The sequence below is a fragment of the Nicotiana tomentosiformis genome, chromosome 3 (assembly GCF_000390325.3).
Source record: "Nicotiana tomentosiformis chromosome 3, ASM39032v3, whole genome shotgun sequence".
Lineage (NCBI taxonomy): Eukaryota > Viridiplantae > Streptophyta > Magnoliopsida > Solanales > Solanaceae > Nicotiana > Nicotiana tomentosiformis.
In genome coordinates, this window is record NC_090814.1 from 80,943,573 (window position 1) to 80,963,135 (window position 19,563).

A 19,563-nucleotide genomic window follows, 5' to 3' on the forward strand; every position below is an offset into this window, starting at 1 on the left:
CCCGAGGGGCTCGGGCGTGTTTCGGATGGTATTCGGATTATTTTCCTTCATTTTGGCACTGCTGGTAGCTGCTGTTTGTTGGTGTTTCAAACCTTCTTCGCGATCGCGAAGATTGGGACGCGATCGCGTAGGCTTAGTTGAGGCAGTGTTGATTTTGTTCTTCGCGATCGCGTGAGGTCAATCGCGATCGCGTAGGTTGGCCCAGTCTGTGCATCGCGATCGCGTGGCATTATTTGCGATCGCGTAGGGGGAACTTGAGAGGAAGCTGGGCCACGCGTTTGCTCTATGCGATCGCGTAGAGTTGGAATCTTGTGCATCGCGATCGCGACATTGTTTGTGATCGCGTAGGGTTAAACCTAGGCAGTGGAAAACTGTGCTTCGCGGTCGCGTGTGATTGTTCGCGATCGCGTAGAGCAAATGTCTGGGCAGAGAATTTAAGTTCTGAAAATGGGATTTTTGACTGATTGGAGCTCGGGAAGAGGCGATTTTTGGGAGATTTTCAGAGAAAATATCGGGGTAAGTATTCTTAACTCAATTTTGGTTAGATTACCCGAATCCATCACTGTTTTAATATTTAATTGGTGATTTAAGTTGGAAAAAATTGAAAACCCTCTTTGATAGATTTGAGGATTTGAGGGTCGAATTGTTATCGGAATTTAGTCATTTTGATACGGTTAGACTCGTGGTTGAATGGGCGTTCATATTTCATAACTTTCGTCGGATTCCGAGACGTGTTTTTGAGTTAATTTTGGATTTTTATTGAAAAATATAGTATTTTTTCTCATGGAATTGATTCTATAATTTTGGTAACTGTATCAACTTAATTATGACCAGATTCGAGTAGATCAGGGTCAAAAAATCGAGAAAAATACATACTACGTGATTAAATTGGAGCAAGTCGAGGTAAGTGACTTGTCTAATTTTGTGTGGGAAAAATTTTCACTAGGATTGATATTGATGTGATAATTGTAATATGTTGAAATTCATGTACACGAGGTGACGAGTGTGTACACGGGCTAAATGTGAATAACTCTGGTTTTTAAATTGTGTATATCTCTGTCACACATTAATTAAATTATTTTATCCGATTATATTAACCATCATTGATCTCTTTTATATTTCTAAATTTTCCTGACATTTTTTCTACTAATTGTTTGACATTGTTTGACATCATTGAACTTAAATCATCGCGATCGCGTGACATTATTTGTGATCGCGTAGGGTTAAACCTAGGCAGTGGAAAACTGTGCTTCGCGGTCGCGTGTGATTGTTCGCGATCGCGTAGAGCAAATGTCTGGGCAGAGAATTTAAGTTCTGAAAATGGGATTTTTGACGGATTGGAGCTCGGGAAGAGGCGATTTTTGGGAGATTTTCAGAGAAAATATCGGGGTAAGTATTCTTAACTCAATTTTGGTTAGATTACCCGAATCCATCACTGTTTTAATATTTAATTGGTGATTTAAGTTGGAAAAAATTAAAAACCCTCTTTGATAGATTTGAGGATTTGAGGGTCGAATTGTTATCGGAATTTAGTCATTTTGATACGGTTAGACTCGTGGTTGAATGGGCGTTCATATTTCATAACTTTCGTCGGATTCCGAGACGTGTTTTTGAGTTAATTTTGGATTTTTATTGAAAAATATAGTATTTTTTCTCATGGAATTGATTCTATAATTTTGGTAACTGTATCAACTTAATTATGACCAGATTCGAGTTGATCATGGTCGAAAAATCGAGAAAAATACATACTACGTGATTAAATTGGAGCAAGTCGAGGTAAGTGACTTGTCTAATTTTGTGGGGGAAAAATTTTCACTAGGATTGATATTGATGTGATAATTGTAATATGTTAAAATTCGTGTACACGAGGTGACGAGTGTGTACACGGGCTAAATGTGAATAACTCTGATTTTTAAATTGTGTATATCTCTGTCACACATTAATTAAATTATTTTATCCGATTATATTAACCATCATTGATCTCTTTTATATTTCTAAATTTTCATGACATTTTTTCTACTAATTGTTTTTATCTGTTTAGTTGAAACTTTGCTTTATTTTATTCTGTGCATTATTTGAAGGTTGAATTTTCTTAAATTAACTATTATTAAAAAAATAAAGTATTTTACATTTAATAATTGGATGTTAATTCAAGATGTTAAATTTGTGAAAATATTATTTCTGCTGAATATTTTGTGAAGATTTTTGTATTCATTGTGATTGAGCCGTGAGCTCCGTATTGTGAAAATAATGGATATTATTTTGCTGAATATTTTGTGAAGACTTTTGTATTTACAGTGATTGAGCCGTGAGTTCCTTATTGTGGAAAAATATTCTGATTTTGATTTATTTTGGCAAGTTGAAATATTTGGGCACTTGAGGTAAAAATTATGATATATTGTGATATTGATACGCATGCGGTAGTATAAGGTCTGGGTGTTAAAACGCATGCGGTGAGATAAAGGTGGCTTGATACGCGTGGCTAGTAGGGAACTAATAGAAGTCATGCGGTGTGATAAGGGTGGATAAAACGCGGGATGTTATTTTGGGAAAAATATTTTCTTTAAAAATTAAATGTGAAGGCTCCCGCAGTAATATAAGGAAATGAGATATTGTGAATTTATTTATGATTTGAGACTACGAGGCGGTACCTCGGGAGTGCCCTTGTTGATATTTATTTATGACCGCAGTTGCCTTTGATTATTGTTGTGATTTTTTTAAAAGTTAAAAAATTCTGTTTTGTTTCCGCGAGGTATTATTTATCCTTATTCTGTGCAGTTAAATGGTGACATACTATGTTTCATTTCCATTGTCATTTTATTTTTATTATATTGTTATATATTTCACCATGTCTTTTATTATTCCAGTAGGGCCTGACCTGACCTCGTCACTACTCTACCAAGGTTAGGCTTGATACTTACTGGGTACCGTTGTTGTGTACTCACACTACACTTCTGCACATCTTTTTGTGCAGATCCAGGTACATCTTATCTGACCAAGCATTAGTGAATTAGCCGTACGAGGAGACTTCGAGGTATATTTTCCAGCGTCCGCAGACTCCGGAGTCCCCTTCTATCGTTATTATGTTGTTTCCTTATTTTCTTTAGACCTTGATGTATAAAGGCATTGAAGATAAATTCTTAGAAGCTTGTGATTTATTCCTATCGGGTTTTGGAAGTTGTAATTAGGTGAATTGCAGGTTTATTTATTTCAGATTTCTATTATTATTCCGCATTGATAGGCTTACCTAGTCTTAGAGACTAGGTGCTATCACGACATCTTACGGAGGAAAATTTGGGGTCGTGACAGTCATAATAAAAAAAGAAATTATAAAAATTAAATTTGATCTCAATCCAAAATTTCGATCAAGACTCAAGTTTTTTTTATTTTGAAAGAAAAAAAAAATAAAAAATTTGAGATTAAGAGAAATGCTTATTTTATGGAATTTTTAAATTTTGGAGGTTCTTTTCTGAGTGTTCTTGTTAAAGATCACAGATAAAATAATAGAAAAGATGAAAAAAATATAAAAAATAATAGAAGATAAATAGAAAATTGGAAGGTAGCCAAAAAGAAAAATAACTGGGACAAAAGAAATAAAAAGCTTTCAAGATAAGGGAAAGTCACACAATATTCAAGATAAATTCCAACTTAAATTTTATACACTAAAAAAGCTTTCAAAAATATATCAGCCATAACACTTTTGTCTAGTTTGCGATTGCGGGTGATAGGATCAAATAATTTAAAAAAATTTCTACATAAATTTATAATAATTTGACCAACCTATTGGGTTCCATACCACCCCACCCTGAGGGTGGATCCGCCGGCTGAAATCACCATATCCAGTACCATCATCAAGATATTACGAAAAGGTAAGGAAGGGGTTCAGTAGAATTAGTTAAAAGATGAAGGGTAAAAACGTAAAGTATTGGAGATGTTCCACGTGTCTTATCGTGAAACGCCATCTCGGGGTGCTCCACTCACGAGATTCCTCAACGCACCGGTCGCTCACCCCACTCATCTTCCCAAAAGCCCTGCAATAAATTGACGTTGTTCATCGTTTCCGCATGTTTACAGTCAAATCAAATCAATTCATCGGTTCATCATTGTGTCAATCTCTTTTAAAGACAGTGCGGTATTGATGGAAGTTAATCAGTCAACTCAGTACGCAAAGTTTCACTTTCATCCGTAGAAATTCTTCGTGACTTTGAATTTTAGTTCCCGTTCCCTTCTCTATCGCGAATCTGATGGCACAGTGTCGTTTGCTTCTGTTCCTTGCTGTGTTTTTCTCCATTTTCGGACTCCTTCATGCCAGTGCCGGCGATGCCGATCCGGTTTACAGGTAACCTCAGCTTTACTCATATTTACTATTTTGACCTGCTCTTATTAATATAAGTATGCAATTTCTATATCCGGTTCATTTTCACTTCTAGTTAATTCGTGGTAAATAATTCAATTTATAAGCGTTTTTTCCCCTGAGATTTAATGGTTGATATTGCTTGATTTACAGCTAGAATAAACGGAAGCAATTGAATGCTAGTATTTGTCTCGTTTTTTTGTATATTTTCTGATATTTCTGTTCAATTTGATTTCTGGAAAGTGGAATCAACTGATGAGCCTTTGTCAAGTAGATTTGAAGGTCATAATTTACTTGATTTAGTGTGAGCTTGGACATAGAAAATGCAAGATGAAGAGACATCTTCTGTTGTCTATTGAGGTTAAAAGCTAGTAGTAATTTGTAAGAGGAGGAGAAATTTAGCTCTATCCAGTGGCATGAAGCTACCTGTTCTTGGTCGTACCGTGCAAGTTTCATATTCCTCCTTCAAATGAATGGACTTAGATTTCTTTCGATCTGCTTAAGTGTTGACGAATGGAGTTACCTGATACCTTTAATGATGGTGTTCACTTTACCTTTGCTAATTTAATTTTTTTATAAAGTAAATTAGACAACCAAGCATCTGAGAATTTGCACAAAAACAAATTCTCTTTTTAGTCAGTTCAACTTTTGTGAAGATCCGTATTTCGTTTTTCTCATATATTTGGGTTGATTAATAAATTTAGAGAGTCCTGCAATTGCATTTTATCACAGTTATTATTGATGGATGTATTTATATAATGGAATTGCAAGGAAAAAAATTGTAGAGAAAATTGATGTCCATGAGTTGCTTTAGGCTGCCTGTATTTATTAATTACAGGAGGCATTATTATGTCCTCCGGGACTATGGTTGGTGATCTTCACTCCCTATGAAAGCTCCACTGAGGATACCTAGTTAATGGCCCTTCAATTGCCCATCCCTCATCCCCACATGAAAAAGAGGCATTATCTGGTATCGGGAATTGTCCACAAGTCTAGAGTAAACTTGAAGTAGATATTGCATTCCAAATTCTTTAAAATTTTTGTTGGATTGAAGACAACTTTAATATGATAACGTTCAATGGTCAGATGCCTGTGTAATCCTGACAACTGCGGCTTCTTGCTTCTGTACTGAAACCTAACTTGATGCAAATCATTGCTCTCTCTATTTCTTAGTTCTTTGGTTCAATGTAAGTTTACCAATTGTGACATACTTCCATTAGCCCAATAAACCAGGCTACTGTGGGTTATGCTGTTAAGTGGGGCCAAATTAAAGTGAAGGAAGCCCTAGATGCTGCAAAGCTCATTTATGATCCAAAATCAGTGAAGAACCGAAACTCCACATATGCTTTGACAGACAAGTGAGGTCGGATCTGGTAGACTCTTTTTGGATGTGGAACACAATAAAGGACTATTGAGGACTATATATACTCTCGAGCCATATATACATGTAACCAATATTTTCTCTAATTTCTGAATCTTATTGTTCCTTAAACTTTCCAACAGGGAATACATGAAAGTAATGCATGTGTAATACTCTTTTAGAAACCTTAATCCTCTAGCCTGCTTTTCCATGGCCAAGTCTACCTTCTGGGGTCTTAGGCGACACCTGGGTTTCACTAATTTGCATGGCTTTACGGGCTGAATCCCGGGAGAAATTCGAATATCTATGGTTAATCTGCAATAAGTTTTTTGATGTTATGTTCACTTCATGCCCTTTTATATTTGAAATTGCTGGTTTTACAGAGCTTGTGTTGATCAGTGTGAGAAGACTGGATGCGTGGGGAACAAATGCTCTCAACACTGTAATTTTACTTCTGGTGGGAGTCCCATTGATGGTCCATGGTATCTGCAGGAACCACTTTATCTGAGATGGAAACAATGGGACTGCCTTAGTGATTGTCGTTACCACTGCATGCTTTCCAGAGAAGAAGAGCGGAAGAAACTTGGTCTTAAGCCTGTCAAATATCATGGAAAATGGCCTTTTCAGCGTGTCAATGGAATCCAGGTTCTTCACACTACTAAGCATTTCCTCCTTCTTAAGCAGGCTAATTTAAGCTTTATTATGGTTAGTATCCTAAACAAAGTCTTTCATTCCAGGAACCTGTTTCTGTAGCTCTTTCGGCTCTTAACCTTGCTGTACAATTCCATGGATGGGTATCCTTTTTCATTTTGGTGAATTACAAGCTGCCCTTTAGGCCAAACAAAAAGCCATATTATGAGTATACTGGCCTGTGGCATATTTATGCTATATTTTCACTGAACTCCTGGTTTTGGAGTGCTGTTTTCCATAGTAGGTGAGAGATTGTTCTCTTTTTTATAGTTCTCTCTTTCTTTCAAGTAGCTTGAAACTGTCTTCTGAATATATATAGTTTTTCCTTCTTGGTTGTTGGCTTCTCATCAATATATGATTCAAGCTTTTTCTGGCATGGTCATGGATAATTCATAATTGTGCTAACATTTTGGATTTGTCATATATGTCCTGGGAAGCATATATATACAGAACTTTCAGATGCAAGACAACATAACCTTCTATATGAGATTGTCAATTTCTCAATTTTCTGGGCGTTTGTGCCACAGAGATCATATGAGCACCACGGCTGCAAATTATTATGTTGGTGTCTGAGGAGTGAGGAGGACAATTTATGTTTCTCTAGCTTCTCCTTATGAGTGGAATTGTTAAGGGCATAGTGGACAACACTGTTTGGTGTATCTAAACTAGTTATTTGCGAATCTCTAACTGTTTGATTCTGGGTGTTGTTTGAGGCCACTACTTCTTCAGTAATTGTGCTGAAAATTAGATTAGCTTCTAATTACGGTAAACCATATTGGATTATTATAAAACTATTTCTTCTGGGGCAGCACCTGTGCAAATATATATATGTTTGGTTTTATAATGTTCTAGCTTGTTAAAATGTTAATCATTGATGTTATAATGTCAGAATTGGAACATTGGAAATGGTAAAGTTAGATATTCTTTCACATTAGACAAATATAATATGTGTATTATGTTTGACACCTATCAATAATTGCTCTTGTATCCATCTAATTATTAATAGCCTGTTTGACCAAGCTTTCAAAAAGTGTTTTAAGTGTATTTTTCTCAAAAGTGCTTTTGAGGAGAAGCTACTTTTTTTGCTTCTCAAAAATCGCTTATGCTTCTACTCAAAAACACTTTTTTTTCCTTCTAAAAGCTTGGCCAAACACCTTAACTTTAGAAAAAAGCACTTTTGGCCAAAAAGAAACTTGGCCAAAGAGGCTATAAGTCACAGATATATCACCGCTTACTTCCACGCAGTACCGAAGTTTCTACGATCTTACTGAGATTTAAGTAATTTGTGCTTATTACATGACAGCCTCATGCCACCTGCTGACCGAAGCAAAATTTTTTGTTCTTTTTTAAAGTTCTTTTATTCTGATATTTGTTCTAGCAACGTCACTTCTAAAATTCTGGTTACTGTTTCAGCGGCACCACACTTCTTCTTCGGTGACCGTTGCAGCGGCACTGCATCTATTTCAGGTGACTGTCTTGGCAGCATCACCCCTCTTTCTAATGAACATTGCAATGACACCTGTTCTTTCTGGCTAGTATTTTGGCAGTTAATCCAGTAACGGTCCCTACGACCTGAACTTTCCTATAAGATCCCAGCGGTTATGCTTTTCCAGTGATTTTCATACAGGATCTCCGTGGCACCATATTAGTGACTCTTTTTTTCTCTGAGTCATTCCGATTCTATTCAAGTGACTTTTGGTGACTTTTTACGATTCCAAGGTTTGTTTGCTCTTATGTGTTGTCAAAATAAGTAATTTGGTTTTTCCAATTAAATTTAAGGGGTCCATGAGAATGTCAGTGTTAAGATATTAGAAGTTTAAGTTCTTAAGTTAGTTACTACCCATATGTATTCTGTTAAACACTTGTAAATAGGTGTACATATATTCATCAAATTATCTAGTCAGGCACATTTTTTCTCTTCTTTTATTTTATCAAATAGCTTACGGTTTCTCATTTGCGAATTTCCATGTTCTGTCTTCTGATGTTTTGTAACTCTCTTTAGAGACGTAGACTTGACTGAGAAGCTAGACTATTCGTCTGCCGTTGCATTGTTGGGGTTTTCTCTGATCCTGGCTGTATTGCGAGTCTTCAATGTGAGAGACGAGGCAGCAAGGGTAATGGCTTCTGCTCCCATTCTCGCATTTGTGACAACCCACATCTTGTATCTGAACTGTTACCAGCTTGACTATGGTATGTCACTTTCATCACCACTTCTATAGAATAATGTATGATCGTGATAAAGTGTGCCTTGCACAATCTCCTGCTAACTGAAAATGAAACAGCAAATTTTTGGATGATTTTGCAGTATAAACAAATTTAGTTTGTAACATCAACACTTTTAGTTTCCTATTTGTCCTCTATTTCATCTTTCTCTCTTTTGATCTTTAACTGTGTTTAGTTTCTCAATGATCAGTAGCATCACATATTCGAACCATGTTGTCTCTATTTTCTGTTCATATTATTATGGGAATTAATATCCTAATAACAAAAATATTAACTACTCCATATGTAACACTAAACTTAATAAATGAACTAATTATCATAAACTTGTTACGTTCTGTGACCTTAAATCTGTCTAGGTATGAGTTTATGTGCTGTACCTTTAGAATTAAAAGACTTTAGGTCCTTATAATTTAAGATGCCCGTGCAATTGTTTTTGACAATAGAAAGTTTGACGGGAAATAAGTAACACGACAAAAATAAAATAATGATGAGAAAATGCAGAGACTATTGAAGCAATTTGTGTATCAACTGAAGAGAAGAAGATATATCAGATGCTATTATTAAGTTGGGGCGTAATATCTTGACTTTCCAATTTTAGTTGCAAATACTTGCCTTGTGTCAGTATGAAATAATAATGATGCATGATTGTAGTGGCTCTTTAGATTTCATGAATGTATGAAGCATCGCAAAGTAGGAAAACTGATGTTGCTTGATCACATTGCAGGGTGGAACATGAAAGTCTGTATGTCTATGGGCATGCTGCAGCTTATCTTATGGGCTGTCTGGGCAGGGGTTACTCGCCATCCGTCACGCTGGAAACTATGGGTTGTGGTGATTGGTGGAGGTCTCGCTACACTCCTTGAGTTATATGACTTTCCTCCCTATAGGGGATTTGTGGATGCCCATGCTCTATGGCATGCCACCACCATCCCTCTGACCTGCTTGTGGTGGAGCTTTGTGCGGGATGACAGTGAATTCAGGACAAAAACTCTCATCAAGAAAGCAAAGTAGATTGAACAATCATGTGCTTCTAACTGCTAATTATGTATGAAATTATTTGCTTGTAAGGTCTTTGTTAGTTGTCAGCAGGCTGTCTTTTTTTTTCTCGCTGTGTGCATTTCTAGGAGATGCCTACCCATGCGAGTTTCTCTATTTCCAACTTCAGTAGGTCTAGGGTTGGATTCACTGTTTGATTTTCAAATTCTTCTCCAGTAGCTTGTAATAGCATTTGAAAATCTGTTGTTGCTTTTTGTGCTTATGTGGCGTGAACTTTACTTGAGCTAGGGCACAAGATCAAGTCATTTAAAGCTCCTTGAGGTGAATAATTTATGAAGTGTGTTTCCATATGCTTCATGGTGTTCTGAGAATCATGTTTAGTATTCTTACACTTATTGCAGCCTGAGGCTGATTTGTTTTCGTGAAATTTTATCATTTGATAGTAAATTTCCAAATATATTATTGTGAATATGCTATTATTTGCTGTACATTAATATCAAACCATTTCAAATCCTCCTAAGTACGGTGTCATTTCATGCCATGCTATTAGGATTTAGTAGGGCTCTTTGGCAGAGGCGGAGTCAAGATTTGAACGTTATGGGTTTGGGATTGTAATCCTTTCAAGTTATTAGGTTTTAAATTAATAAGTTTTATATATCCAATAAATTTCTTAAAATAAATACATAATTTGAACAAAAGCTACTGGATTCGGCCGAACGTGCATCCCCTCCGCCTCTACTCTTTGGTTGTCGTCCATGTATATTTTAGTCTCGTACGTACTATGAAGGTCCCATCAACGACAATATTCTGTGGTTGTAAAACCAACGGCCACAGATGACGTTAGGAGACGCTTTGTACTTAAATGAAATTCTAGTTAATTACAAGGAGGAGAATGGCTTTCAGTAGTTCACGCTAGCTGTAAGTTAGTTTAAATTCAGCAGCTCGCATAATTTTCGCTTAGGATCGGGTTAAAATTTTAAATTTAGATACTAAAGCTACAAAGAAAAAGTACTCAGAAGTAACTTTTTATAAATATCAAAAGTGGCAAAATAATACATTTTTTAAATATTAGTCAAAGTTTATTAATAATAATATTGGAAGGCAAAAAATATTGAATACTCCAAAACAGATGAAATAGGTCCTAGATTAATTACTTGGCCACTTATTTCATTCAAATACAATGGCATGAAAATAACAAAGCTTTTTGTTTCTCACTTGCCTAACCAAATATTTACAACGCTATTGTAAATTCGTACCTTCCAAATATTTGAGTACGAAACTACCAGTATATATCTCCTAACTAAATCCTAATTTAAGTAACCTCGAGCATTCTAATTGCATATTGACTATATATACTTATAGGGAAGATGATATAGATATATATAGATTGTTCGAAAGAGGCAATATAACCAGAAGTTTTTTAAATAGTATAACTCCATAGATGCATGTCAGCAGCTTCCACATAATCTCCAACATCTACGAAGTGAGGTGGAGGCAGCATTAATCCTTCCGCCATACTCGCTAGCAATCCCGGCATGCAAAACAGAGCTTCCTCATCCATAAAAAACTTATCATTTTCTAGCGTTTCAGGAGTAGTGCCAGCACATGATTCACCTGAAATTGCTTCTGACTCAGATGGCCGGAAAGCCTCGGCTGCCTCCGCCGCCGCTCTCTGAATATCCTTAGCGTCGGTAGAAGCTGGGATAGGCAACTTCCAAACTGAGTCTGCAAAGTTCAAGCAAGCAGAACGACCCCTCAATGCAATAGCTGCCACGTCATGAGCTCTGGCCGCCATTTCTGCAATGGGGTAAGTTCCAAGCCATATTCTTGATTTCTTATTTGGTAGTCTCATTTCACAAACCCATTTGTCTGAGTTCCTCTTCCTCACTCCCCTGTATACTGGGTGTCTAGTTTCGTGAAACTTCTTCCTCCCTGCTCGCTTCTTGGGGTTATTTGAAGCTAACAAAACTTCCTCATCAGAAAGATTAGCTCTATTACATGGGGAGCTGCTGTTATCAGAAAGTGATGAAGATTCAGTAAGTGAGTCGGAGTAATAACTTCGAAAGATATCCATTCTTGATCACTGATATATATATATTCAGAGAGTAAAGAGTACAGTCTAGTAGTGTTGGATGTTTGGTCAGTTGGAGGTTTTTTCTTTTCTGGTATGAAAGGCGAGCGTCTATATATAGGGGAAGTAAGCTATGATAACTGAAACAATAATAAAGCTAAAAAAGGTTGATGACGCGGGCGAAAGAACACGGTATGTAATTGGAGGGGACAGGCTGGATATTTTTAGAAATATCCTAAGCCCAGCGTTTTTGGAACGAGTGGATTGGTTTGAGATAAAAGTAAATTCCAAGTCTTAAGTGTTTGCTGATGTGGCAACTTGTGAATCTTTCTACTTTCCTGCTTCTCTTCCTTCCTTCCTTTTGTGGAATATAGCTATCTAGAGTATTAGGATTATTTAGGCTGCTATTGACCAATCTTTGACATTTGAAAATCATAAGACAAAATTAATTATTTTTTTAATTATATGCACTTAAAATATATTTTCCTTTAGTATTATCAGTGAGTTGTAATTTGTGTTAGAACGTTAGTTATCATTCTTTTCAGATTAATAATTACTCCATATTTATCATAAAATCTCTAAGTAATTACTTAATAAGTGACATGATTGTGTAAATCTTATTTACATCGATTATGCATAAAACTTAAATATTTTTCTCGCAAGTTAATTTTTTTTAATTTTTTTTTTTAAAACCCTCCCAAATTAGAAGGATCAATAGTGTCAATATGAAATGCGAGCGTCATGCACAGATAACTTTACCGTTGCTTCAAGCTAGACTCCCCTCCTCTATTTGGTTATTTGACCAAAGAAAAACTAACATCTCTTAGCCCAATTCAATATTTCTTTTTTCATTTGTGTTTCCATTCCACGATAAAAGATATACAAATGAAGGTTTAATAAAGATTACATATTAATAGATGAAAAAGTACTTATCATTTTAACATATAGTTTATTTTCTAGAATGGATACTATGCATGTTGAAGTCCACTTGTCAAACACGTGCCAAATAGGAGGAGGAAGTAATCTTCGAAGTCAAGATCAAGAATGGATGCGAGCTGAAAGGTACGTACACATTCAAACTCTTCGAGAAGAAGTTAGTAGAAGGTCAAGCATAATAGTTCCTTTTGGAGTTGTATTGTAGGACTAAATGACAAATCCGTTGTATCCTAGGAGAGTCCGAATGCAATCATGTTTGAAGGATAAAATTGGAAAACTGGCCTTAAACATTTGAAGCCATCCATATTGTCTTACTCAACTACACCCACTCATTCAGTCACTTGCACTAACAGACAGTTATTGACAATTACTATCATTTGCAAGAAATGAAAGAAACGAGTGGCCACGTGCAACAGTTTCTTTCTTTCTAATGGACTAGGAAATAGAAATCTTGGATATTTAGTACTCTTTCCGTCTCAATTTACGTTAATATGTCAAAACAATCATTTTTTGATCATATACCTTAATTTTGACATATTTTAAATATCAATTATTGTGGCTTATAGTATATATTTACGTAGTTTTCAAATATATTACTTATATATCAAAAAATTTAAATATTCTATATTCAAATATATAATTAAAATTTAAAAGTTTGAATCTAAATAAGCGACAAATATCACATAAATTAAGACAGAAAGAGTATTATTGTACTAGCATACAAATTTTGGTTCTTCCATGAGCAAGAAAAAAAGTTCCCAATTTCTACCCCGGAGAAGAACGAAATCAAAGTTGTTTTACTAGATCCATGGATATCTTTTTGTGAAATTTAGTGTATAGGATCTAATCTACCAAAGTAAAGAGAATTGAGGTTTTTCATTTGTCCCAAAAATTTAACCATAGGGTTTTTGGCCTAATTCCCTGTTTATCCGAAAAACGGATAACAATTAAATTTATATGCGATTTTAAGCATACGTAGTATAACTTGGTACAAATTGAGAAAATATGTAAATGAATATCGAAATTAACTGTAAAAGAAATAAATGCAAACCAAGCGGATCAGTTAGCCTTGGCTTTCGAGTTAGATTACTCTCCTACCAATGAAAAATTATGCTAATGTATAAATAGAGTAACAAGGTGTTAAGAGTTAAAATAAGGCAGTGTATTGCTTTCCTTTCCCAAAAAAGACAACAACCCCCCTCTGCAAATGATCAAAAACCCTTTATATAGTAGGAAAGTCCTATTTTGAATATAATTAAAAGTACAGAAGGAATCTCATGATAGATTAATTAATTAGCATTTCCTTGATATGCGTCGAGATTTTCGCCAAGATTCTCGCCCTAATTGCGGATATACCGTTTTTTTTTATTTTTTTGGCTCGATCTCGATCTTGGCCGATCATGATCTTGATCGGTCTCGTTTTTGCTTTGTCTCGATCTTGACCGATCTCGACCAGTCTCTATTTTGCTTGATCTTGGCCGATCATGATCATGACTGGTCTCGATTTTGCTTGGTCTCAATCTTGACCGATCTCGACCAGTCTCCATTTTTCTCGATCTTGGCCGATTATGATCTTGACCGGTCTCGATTTTGCTTGGTCTCGATCTTGACCGATCTCGACTAGTCTCTATTTTGATCGATCTCGATCTTGGCCGATCATTGGGTCATGAGTTCGGCAACCTAACTTCGCATCATAGCTTGTCATTATACGAGGTTGAACCTTGATCTATCATGTTCCAGTCTCGATTAGTCATATAAAGGGCAAGCTCGGTTTTGAACATATACAGATAGATCCCTCATTTCTCGGAAAGAAGATGACGAGAAACAATATGAATTTTTGAACTCCAACTTGATGGGTTGTGACGTCAGCGATGAGCCCGATTATGACGTATGTGATGAAATGTCCCATCGGTCCAGTTACCAAGGCATTAAATACCTGACAGTTGTTGGTCGGCCATTATCGGTTCCGAACTGTCGCCAACAACCTATGCGAACCCAATCTTTCCTCATTAAAAGTTTTCACTCAAAGCTTCTTCTCTACTCTAGCATATTCTTCAAAAAATCCATTTGCTTTATAATTTTCACACCGCATACAACCCTAATTCTCTTTTCCCTTGTTCATCAATGGCGAAAACCTCCAAAACAGTGCCGCAAAAAGAGGTCGTTTCTTCATCACGACCCGCCGGTGGTGAAGATGCGGTGGAGCCTCACCCTTAGGAATTCGTTCTGGTAGGATGCTCAATCGTCACCGACTTTAAGGTCGAAAAATCCTCCTCGGTACTGGGCCGATGTGAGCCTATCTCGAGGTACCAGTGTACAATCACCGAGAAAATCCTCGACAAAGTGAAAAAGAAATGCAACTAGGGTGAAAAACATGTGGTAGTCCCATCGCCTGAAGAATCGAGTACTACCCACGTGGAGAGGTTCTTAAGTGTTTATACTTAACCTTTCACGTTGGGTTCCTTAGACCCTGTCATCATCGCCTTTTATAAGAGATACGACGTGACCCTCGGCCAGATCCTTCCTTCTTTTTGGATAATAATGATTCTCCTCCAATTCTTCTCGAGCAAAATCGAGGGGTGTCTTTTCACCCTCGATCAGCTTATGCGCTTTTACAGTCCCCGATTCTATCGAGGAGGGCTAATCAAGCTTGCTCGCCGAGCCACCAAAGCCCTATTCTCGAGTATAGACGAGACTCATGACCGAGGTTGGATGTGCCGATTTGTTCGAATTAGATCTTTGGACATAATCCCCGCTGATGACATGCCGTTTCCTGAGAAAATGGAATATGAATCATGAGTAGTATCCCTTTTGAACGTTTAATTTTGTTGCTCTATTTTTTATTTTCTTTATCTACTTTTTCTATGTTTGTTACAGTTGTGGCCCAGATGCCGGAGTCGATTCCGGAACTTAAGCAATGGGTTGAAGGCTTGGTGTTGCAGAGACCATACTCCTAGCGTGCTTGAATGAAATTATCAAAGGGTCGATGGGAGTCACCCAATCATGGTGAGTTTCTTTCTTAGAATGATTATCGTTTGATTTTCTCCCCTTTTTTCCTTTGTAGGAAGGACGTTGCGATGAGGCCCCCATATGGTGACGAAAAAGTCCCTGCTCCAAAGTAGGTCAAAGAGAAGAAGAGAAAAGGGGCTCCGAGTTCCCCGGTCTCGAAAAATAAAATACCGGCGAGAAAGTCTCGCAAGCCCAAGGGGGGCTCCAGTATTATGCCTTCAAACTTGATCCGCCGATTAAGGGATGCGCCCGAAGAAGCAGAAGAGGAAGTAGCTTGTGTGCAGGATAATGTTGTGATACAAAAATCCTCCGAATCGGCGGAGTTTGATAAGGGAGCTTTGGACATAATTCATGAACAAGGAAAATTTGAGGACATTCCGTCCCGAGCTGAGATGGTCGAAGGAGAGACCGGGGGAAAGGCTTCTCGGGCAGCAGACAATGTCTCGAGGGACGAGATAGGGATAGTCGACATTACAGGATCCCCTCAGATTTCGGATGCTATGATTCGTGAAGCTAACATCTTGGAAAGTCAATCTTACGGGGGTATTCAGGGGTCGACTGATATTCATGGCTTTTTGGATGGGCTCGAGTCTGGTGCCTCGGAGGATATTATCAGGTTTGATGGATTATCGGTACCGAAGAAAGCATCATGGTCGGGAGCTATCGGGTCTTCATCGAGCCCAAAACTGGTGGACCGATTCCCGGCCCCGAGTGTTAATCCCGATCGTAGACGGAAAATAGTGCTTTCCATCCCGGAGGATGCCCGAGTTTTCTCTCCCCCCGTGGGGATTGCTAGTTACCTTAGATCCTTGGTGACTGAAGAGGATCAAGCCGTGATGAACGTGGTAGGAGCTGCTTGCCTTTTCAATGAGGCCTAACATGCTCTGAATCGAGTAACTTCGAGGGTATCTCTAATGTTTCTTTTATACTTGGAGTTGTAGATAATTATAACATCTTCTTCCTTGTTTTGCAGGCTTCGGTGTTGCATCACGAGGCTTTTCTCTGAATCCGGGAGGAGCATGAGGCTGAGATTTGGAACCTCACTGATAATAGTGACACCTATAAGCTTCTTAATGAGAAGCTTTGGGTAGATTTGGTAACGGCTCGGGATGAGCATGCCAAGATGGCTGAGCAGGTATTTCGAGTGCTTCACAATAGTGAAGATGAATTGCAGATAACTACTAATGATCCGATTCTGCAGGCCCTACAGAGGTTCAAAGAAATCGTACGACTCCAAACGCAGGTGGATGCGATACATGCCGAGGCGGAAGAATTCAAAATGAACATGGACATTCTAGCCTCGAAAAAGGAGATCGTCCAAGCTCAACTGGAGTCGGCCGAGACCCAGCTCCAAGCTGCAAAAGAGAAAGCCTCAGTGCAGGTCGAGAAGATCAAGAGGATTCAGCATCGGTTGGATTTGACCATTTATGATAAGGCAAGCTTGGTCGATAAACTCGAAGTGGCCAGATCCGAGGTGGCCGTAGCCAGATCTGAGGTGGCCGAGGCCAACAAAAGAGACGATGCTAAAGTGGCCCAGTTTAGGGTCGATGTCAAAGTCGACCAGGCCAAGGCCAAGGGCATGGTCGAATATGCGAAATGTCAGGCTCGAAGGGAAGCCCTCGAATGGTTTCAGGCCCAGGGCTTCGAAATCATGGCTGAGATCGAAAAGGCTAGAGTAGAGGAAGCCATGGCCCGGAAGATAGCCTTCCTTGAGGAAGACTCCGAGAGTTCAAGTGAATCCAAAGAAAAAGAAGATTCCGAGGATGGAGATGCGACCTCCGATGAAGACCAAGCCTCTTAGAATTTTTTATTTTTTATTTTTTGAGGCCATTTGTTTTTGGCCGTTGTAAATTTAGGCCGATATGGCCTTTGTAAAAACTATTGTATATAAATATAAGGTTTTTCTTGCCCTTTTGGCTCTCGTAGTTTTCCTTTTTTCTTTTCTGTGTATTTACAAAGGTTGAAAATGCCTTAGCATAAAATAAGGTTGTGTTCGAGGGTTCGAACAAACCTTTCCTTTATTTCATTTATGGATTTAGGCATTATCGGGGTTCGATGTTATCAAAGTTTTCCCGGAAAACATCTTAAGTCTGAGATTTTGCTGAGGGTAGCCTTTTTAGAACCGGTTGTGAAAGATTTTTTTATTTTTTTGAAGGCCTATTTCTGTTACGGATTTCGGACGTCTCCAAGTCGTGTTAAATTGGTCGTAGCCTTTTAGTTCGGTAGCTACCCATTGGGCTTGATTTCCCATTTTATCAATGCATTCCCGAGATAATAGTTCCCGAGCAGGGTGGCCGTGACTTTTAGAAATCGGGGTGTTGCCTATTAGGCTTTTTGCTCCCGAGGCCCGATGATTTGGGATATTTGAGTCGGATGGCAGTCCCCGAGTGAGGGAGAGATCATTCGTATTCCGGTTAAGTATTGCCCTTGGGCTTGTTTATATTCAGAAGTACGAAATGTTTTTAAATCATAAGATGTTTGTAAGGAACATATTTCTCTTTATTCTCGATCGAAACAGGGTTCGAGCAATTTTTGTAAGGAACATGCTTATCTTTATTCTCGATCAAAATAGGGTTCGAGCAATCTATATGGCCACGGTTTGATTTGACCGTTTGACCCTTACAATAAATCCTAGCTATAGAGATCCTCCTTTTATGAAGTAGTTTCCTTTCTAGAGTTGATATTCGCATATCCGAGGGTAGCCCCCACAATATTCGAGGTTGGTTGCAAAGGAACCTCAGATAATGTCGAATGGATCTCCGATGCCGATTCATAATCGGGTTTGATACTAAATTAGCACGATTAATCGTTGCCTCGTTAAAAACCTCGCCGAAAAAACCCATTTGGGACAAAACTGGGTCTGACAGAAAAAGAGTGCAACGTGTGCTTTCAGACTTAAAGATTTTGTGTCGTTCGCTAAAAAATCCATCGTCATTTCTTGTCGACCACCTGCATGTGTTAATCTGAAAAAAGGAATGAAAAAAGAGCGTACCTTAACAGTAGTACCGTTTTAGGTGAGATATGTTCCAATTTCTTAGTAGTTGTTCCCCATTCATTGCTCTGAGCTTGTAAGACACTTTTCCGGTGACCTCGAGAATTTGGTACGGTCCTTCCCAATTCGGAATCAATTTTCCTTCATTAGGATTTCAGAGGTTGAGGGTGACTTTTCTTAGCACTAAGTCCCCGACATTAAAATATCGAAGATTAGTTCTTCGATTGTAGTATCTCTCGATTCGTTGCTTTTGGGCAGCTAATTGGATGAGGGCGGTTTCACGCCTTTCGTCCAATAGTTATACGCTCGTATTCGTGGCCTTGTTATTTGATTCCTTTGTTGCATATCAAAACCGAATTCTCAGCTCTCCAACTTCGACTGGTATTAGAGCTTCAGCGCCATAAACTAATGAGAATGGGGTAGCCCCGGTACTGGATTTCGAGGTTGTGCGATATGCCCAAAGAACTTCGGGTAGAATTTCCTTCCACTTTCCTTTGGCGTCGGTTATCCTATTCTTAAGATTTTGGAAGATGGTTTTTGTCACGACCCTAATTCACCCTACGTAGGATGTCGTGATGGCACCTAGTCTTTAAGACTAGGTAAGCCTAACAAATTGCGGAATAGTATAATAAGAGTCTGAAACTCAAACCTCAATAGTTGTAATAGATGAAAATTGCGAGTCAAAGAACTACAATCTCCCAAGACCTGGTAGAAACAAGTCACAAGCTTCTAAGAGAAATACTAAGTGTCTCGGTACATAAGATTTTAAAGAGAATAAGGAAGACAACATAATAAGGATAGAAGGGGACGCTGGCAGATATACCTTGAAGTCTCCGCGTACGGACTAGCTCACTGATACCTGTTCTGGTAGGAAGTACCTGGATCTGCACAAAATAATGTGTAGAAGCGTAGTATGAGTACACCATAGCAGT

The 19,563-nt window shown here is 38.0% G+C and overlaps 3 protein-coding genes and 1 long non-coding RNA gene across 4 annotated transcripts; 3 read left to right on the top strand and 1 right to left on the bottom strand.

Annotated features, from left to right (window-relative positions):
- Positions 1–1,218: 1,218 nt before the first annotated feature.
- On the top strand, positions 1,219–3,159 carry LOC138908772 (uncharacterized). Its single transcript, XR_011415172.1, has 3 exons — positions 1,219–1,389; positions 1,708–1,776; positions 2,975–3,159. It is a non-coding gene; the product is annotated as an uncharacterized lncRNA (long non-coding RNA).
- Positions 3,160–3,975: 816 nt separating this feature from the next.
- On the top strand, positions 3,976–9,883 carry LOC104084585 (uncharacterized). Its single transcript, XM_009588484.4, has 5 exons — positions 3,976–4,339; positions 6,098–6,359; positions 6,452–6,648; positions 8,407–8,594; positions 9,352–9,883. The coding sequence occupies exons 1-5, from the start codon at positions 4,245–4,247 to the stop codon at positions 9,636–9,638; spliced, it is 1,029 nt and encodes a 342-aa protein (XP_009586779.1). The 5' UTR covers positions 3,976–4,244; the 3' UTR covers positions 9,639–9,883.
- Positions 9,884–10,750: 867 nt separating this feature from the next.
- On the bottom strand, positions 10,751–11,789 carry LOC108942808 (dehydration-responsive element-binding protein 1D-like). The gene has a single exon (XM_070199421.1). The coding sequence runs from the start codon at positions 11,695–11,697 to the stop codon at positions 11,044–11,046; it is 654 nt and encodes a 217-aa protein (XP_070055522.1). The 5' UTR covers positions 11,698–11,789; the 3' UTR covers positions 10,751–11,043.
- A 4,973-nt stretch (positions 11,790–16,762) lies between these two features.
- LOC138908076 (uncharacterized) lies at positions 16,763–17,440 on the top strand. Its single transcript, XM_070198715.1, has one exon. It carries the CDS (start codon positions 16,763–16,765, stop codon positions 17,438–17,440), a length of 678 nt encoding a protein of 225 aa, XP_070054816.1.
- The last annotated feature ends 2,123 nt before the right edge of the window (positions 17,441–19,563 follow it).

What these genes read in the sequence shown, in the direction of transcription:
- LOC138908076 (XM_070198715.1), top strand. Translation starts at nt 16,763, where the DNA reads ATGGCTGAGCAGGTATTTCGAGTGCTTCACAATAGTGAAGATGAATTG.
- LOC104084585 (XM_009588484.4), top strand. Translation starts at nt 4,245, where the DNA reads ATGGCACAGTGTCGTTTGCTTCTGTTCCTTGCTGTGTTTTTCTCCATT. An exon ending in AGTGCTGTTTTCCATAGTAG is followed by an intron (nt 6,649 to 8,406) that starts GTGAGAGATTGT and finishes AACTCTCTTTAG; the next exon opens with AGACGTAGACTTGACTGAGA. An exon ending in CTGTTACCAGCTTGACTATG is followed by an intron (nt 8,595 to 9,351) that starts GTATGTCACTTT and finishes ATCACATTGCAG; the next exon opens with GGTGGAACATGAAAGTCTGT.
- LOC108942808 (XM_070199421.1), bottom strand. Translation starts at nt 11,697, where the DNA reads ATGGATATCTTTCGAAGTTATTACTCCGACTCACTTACTGAATCTTCA.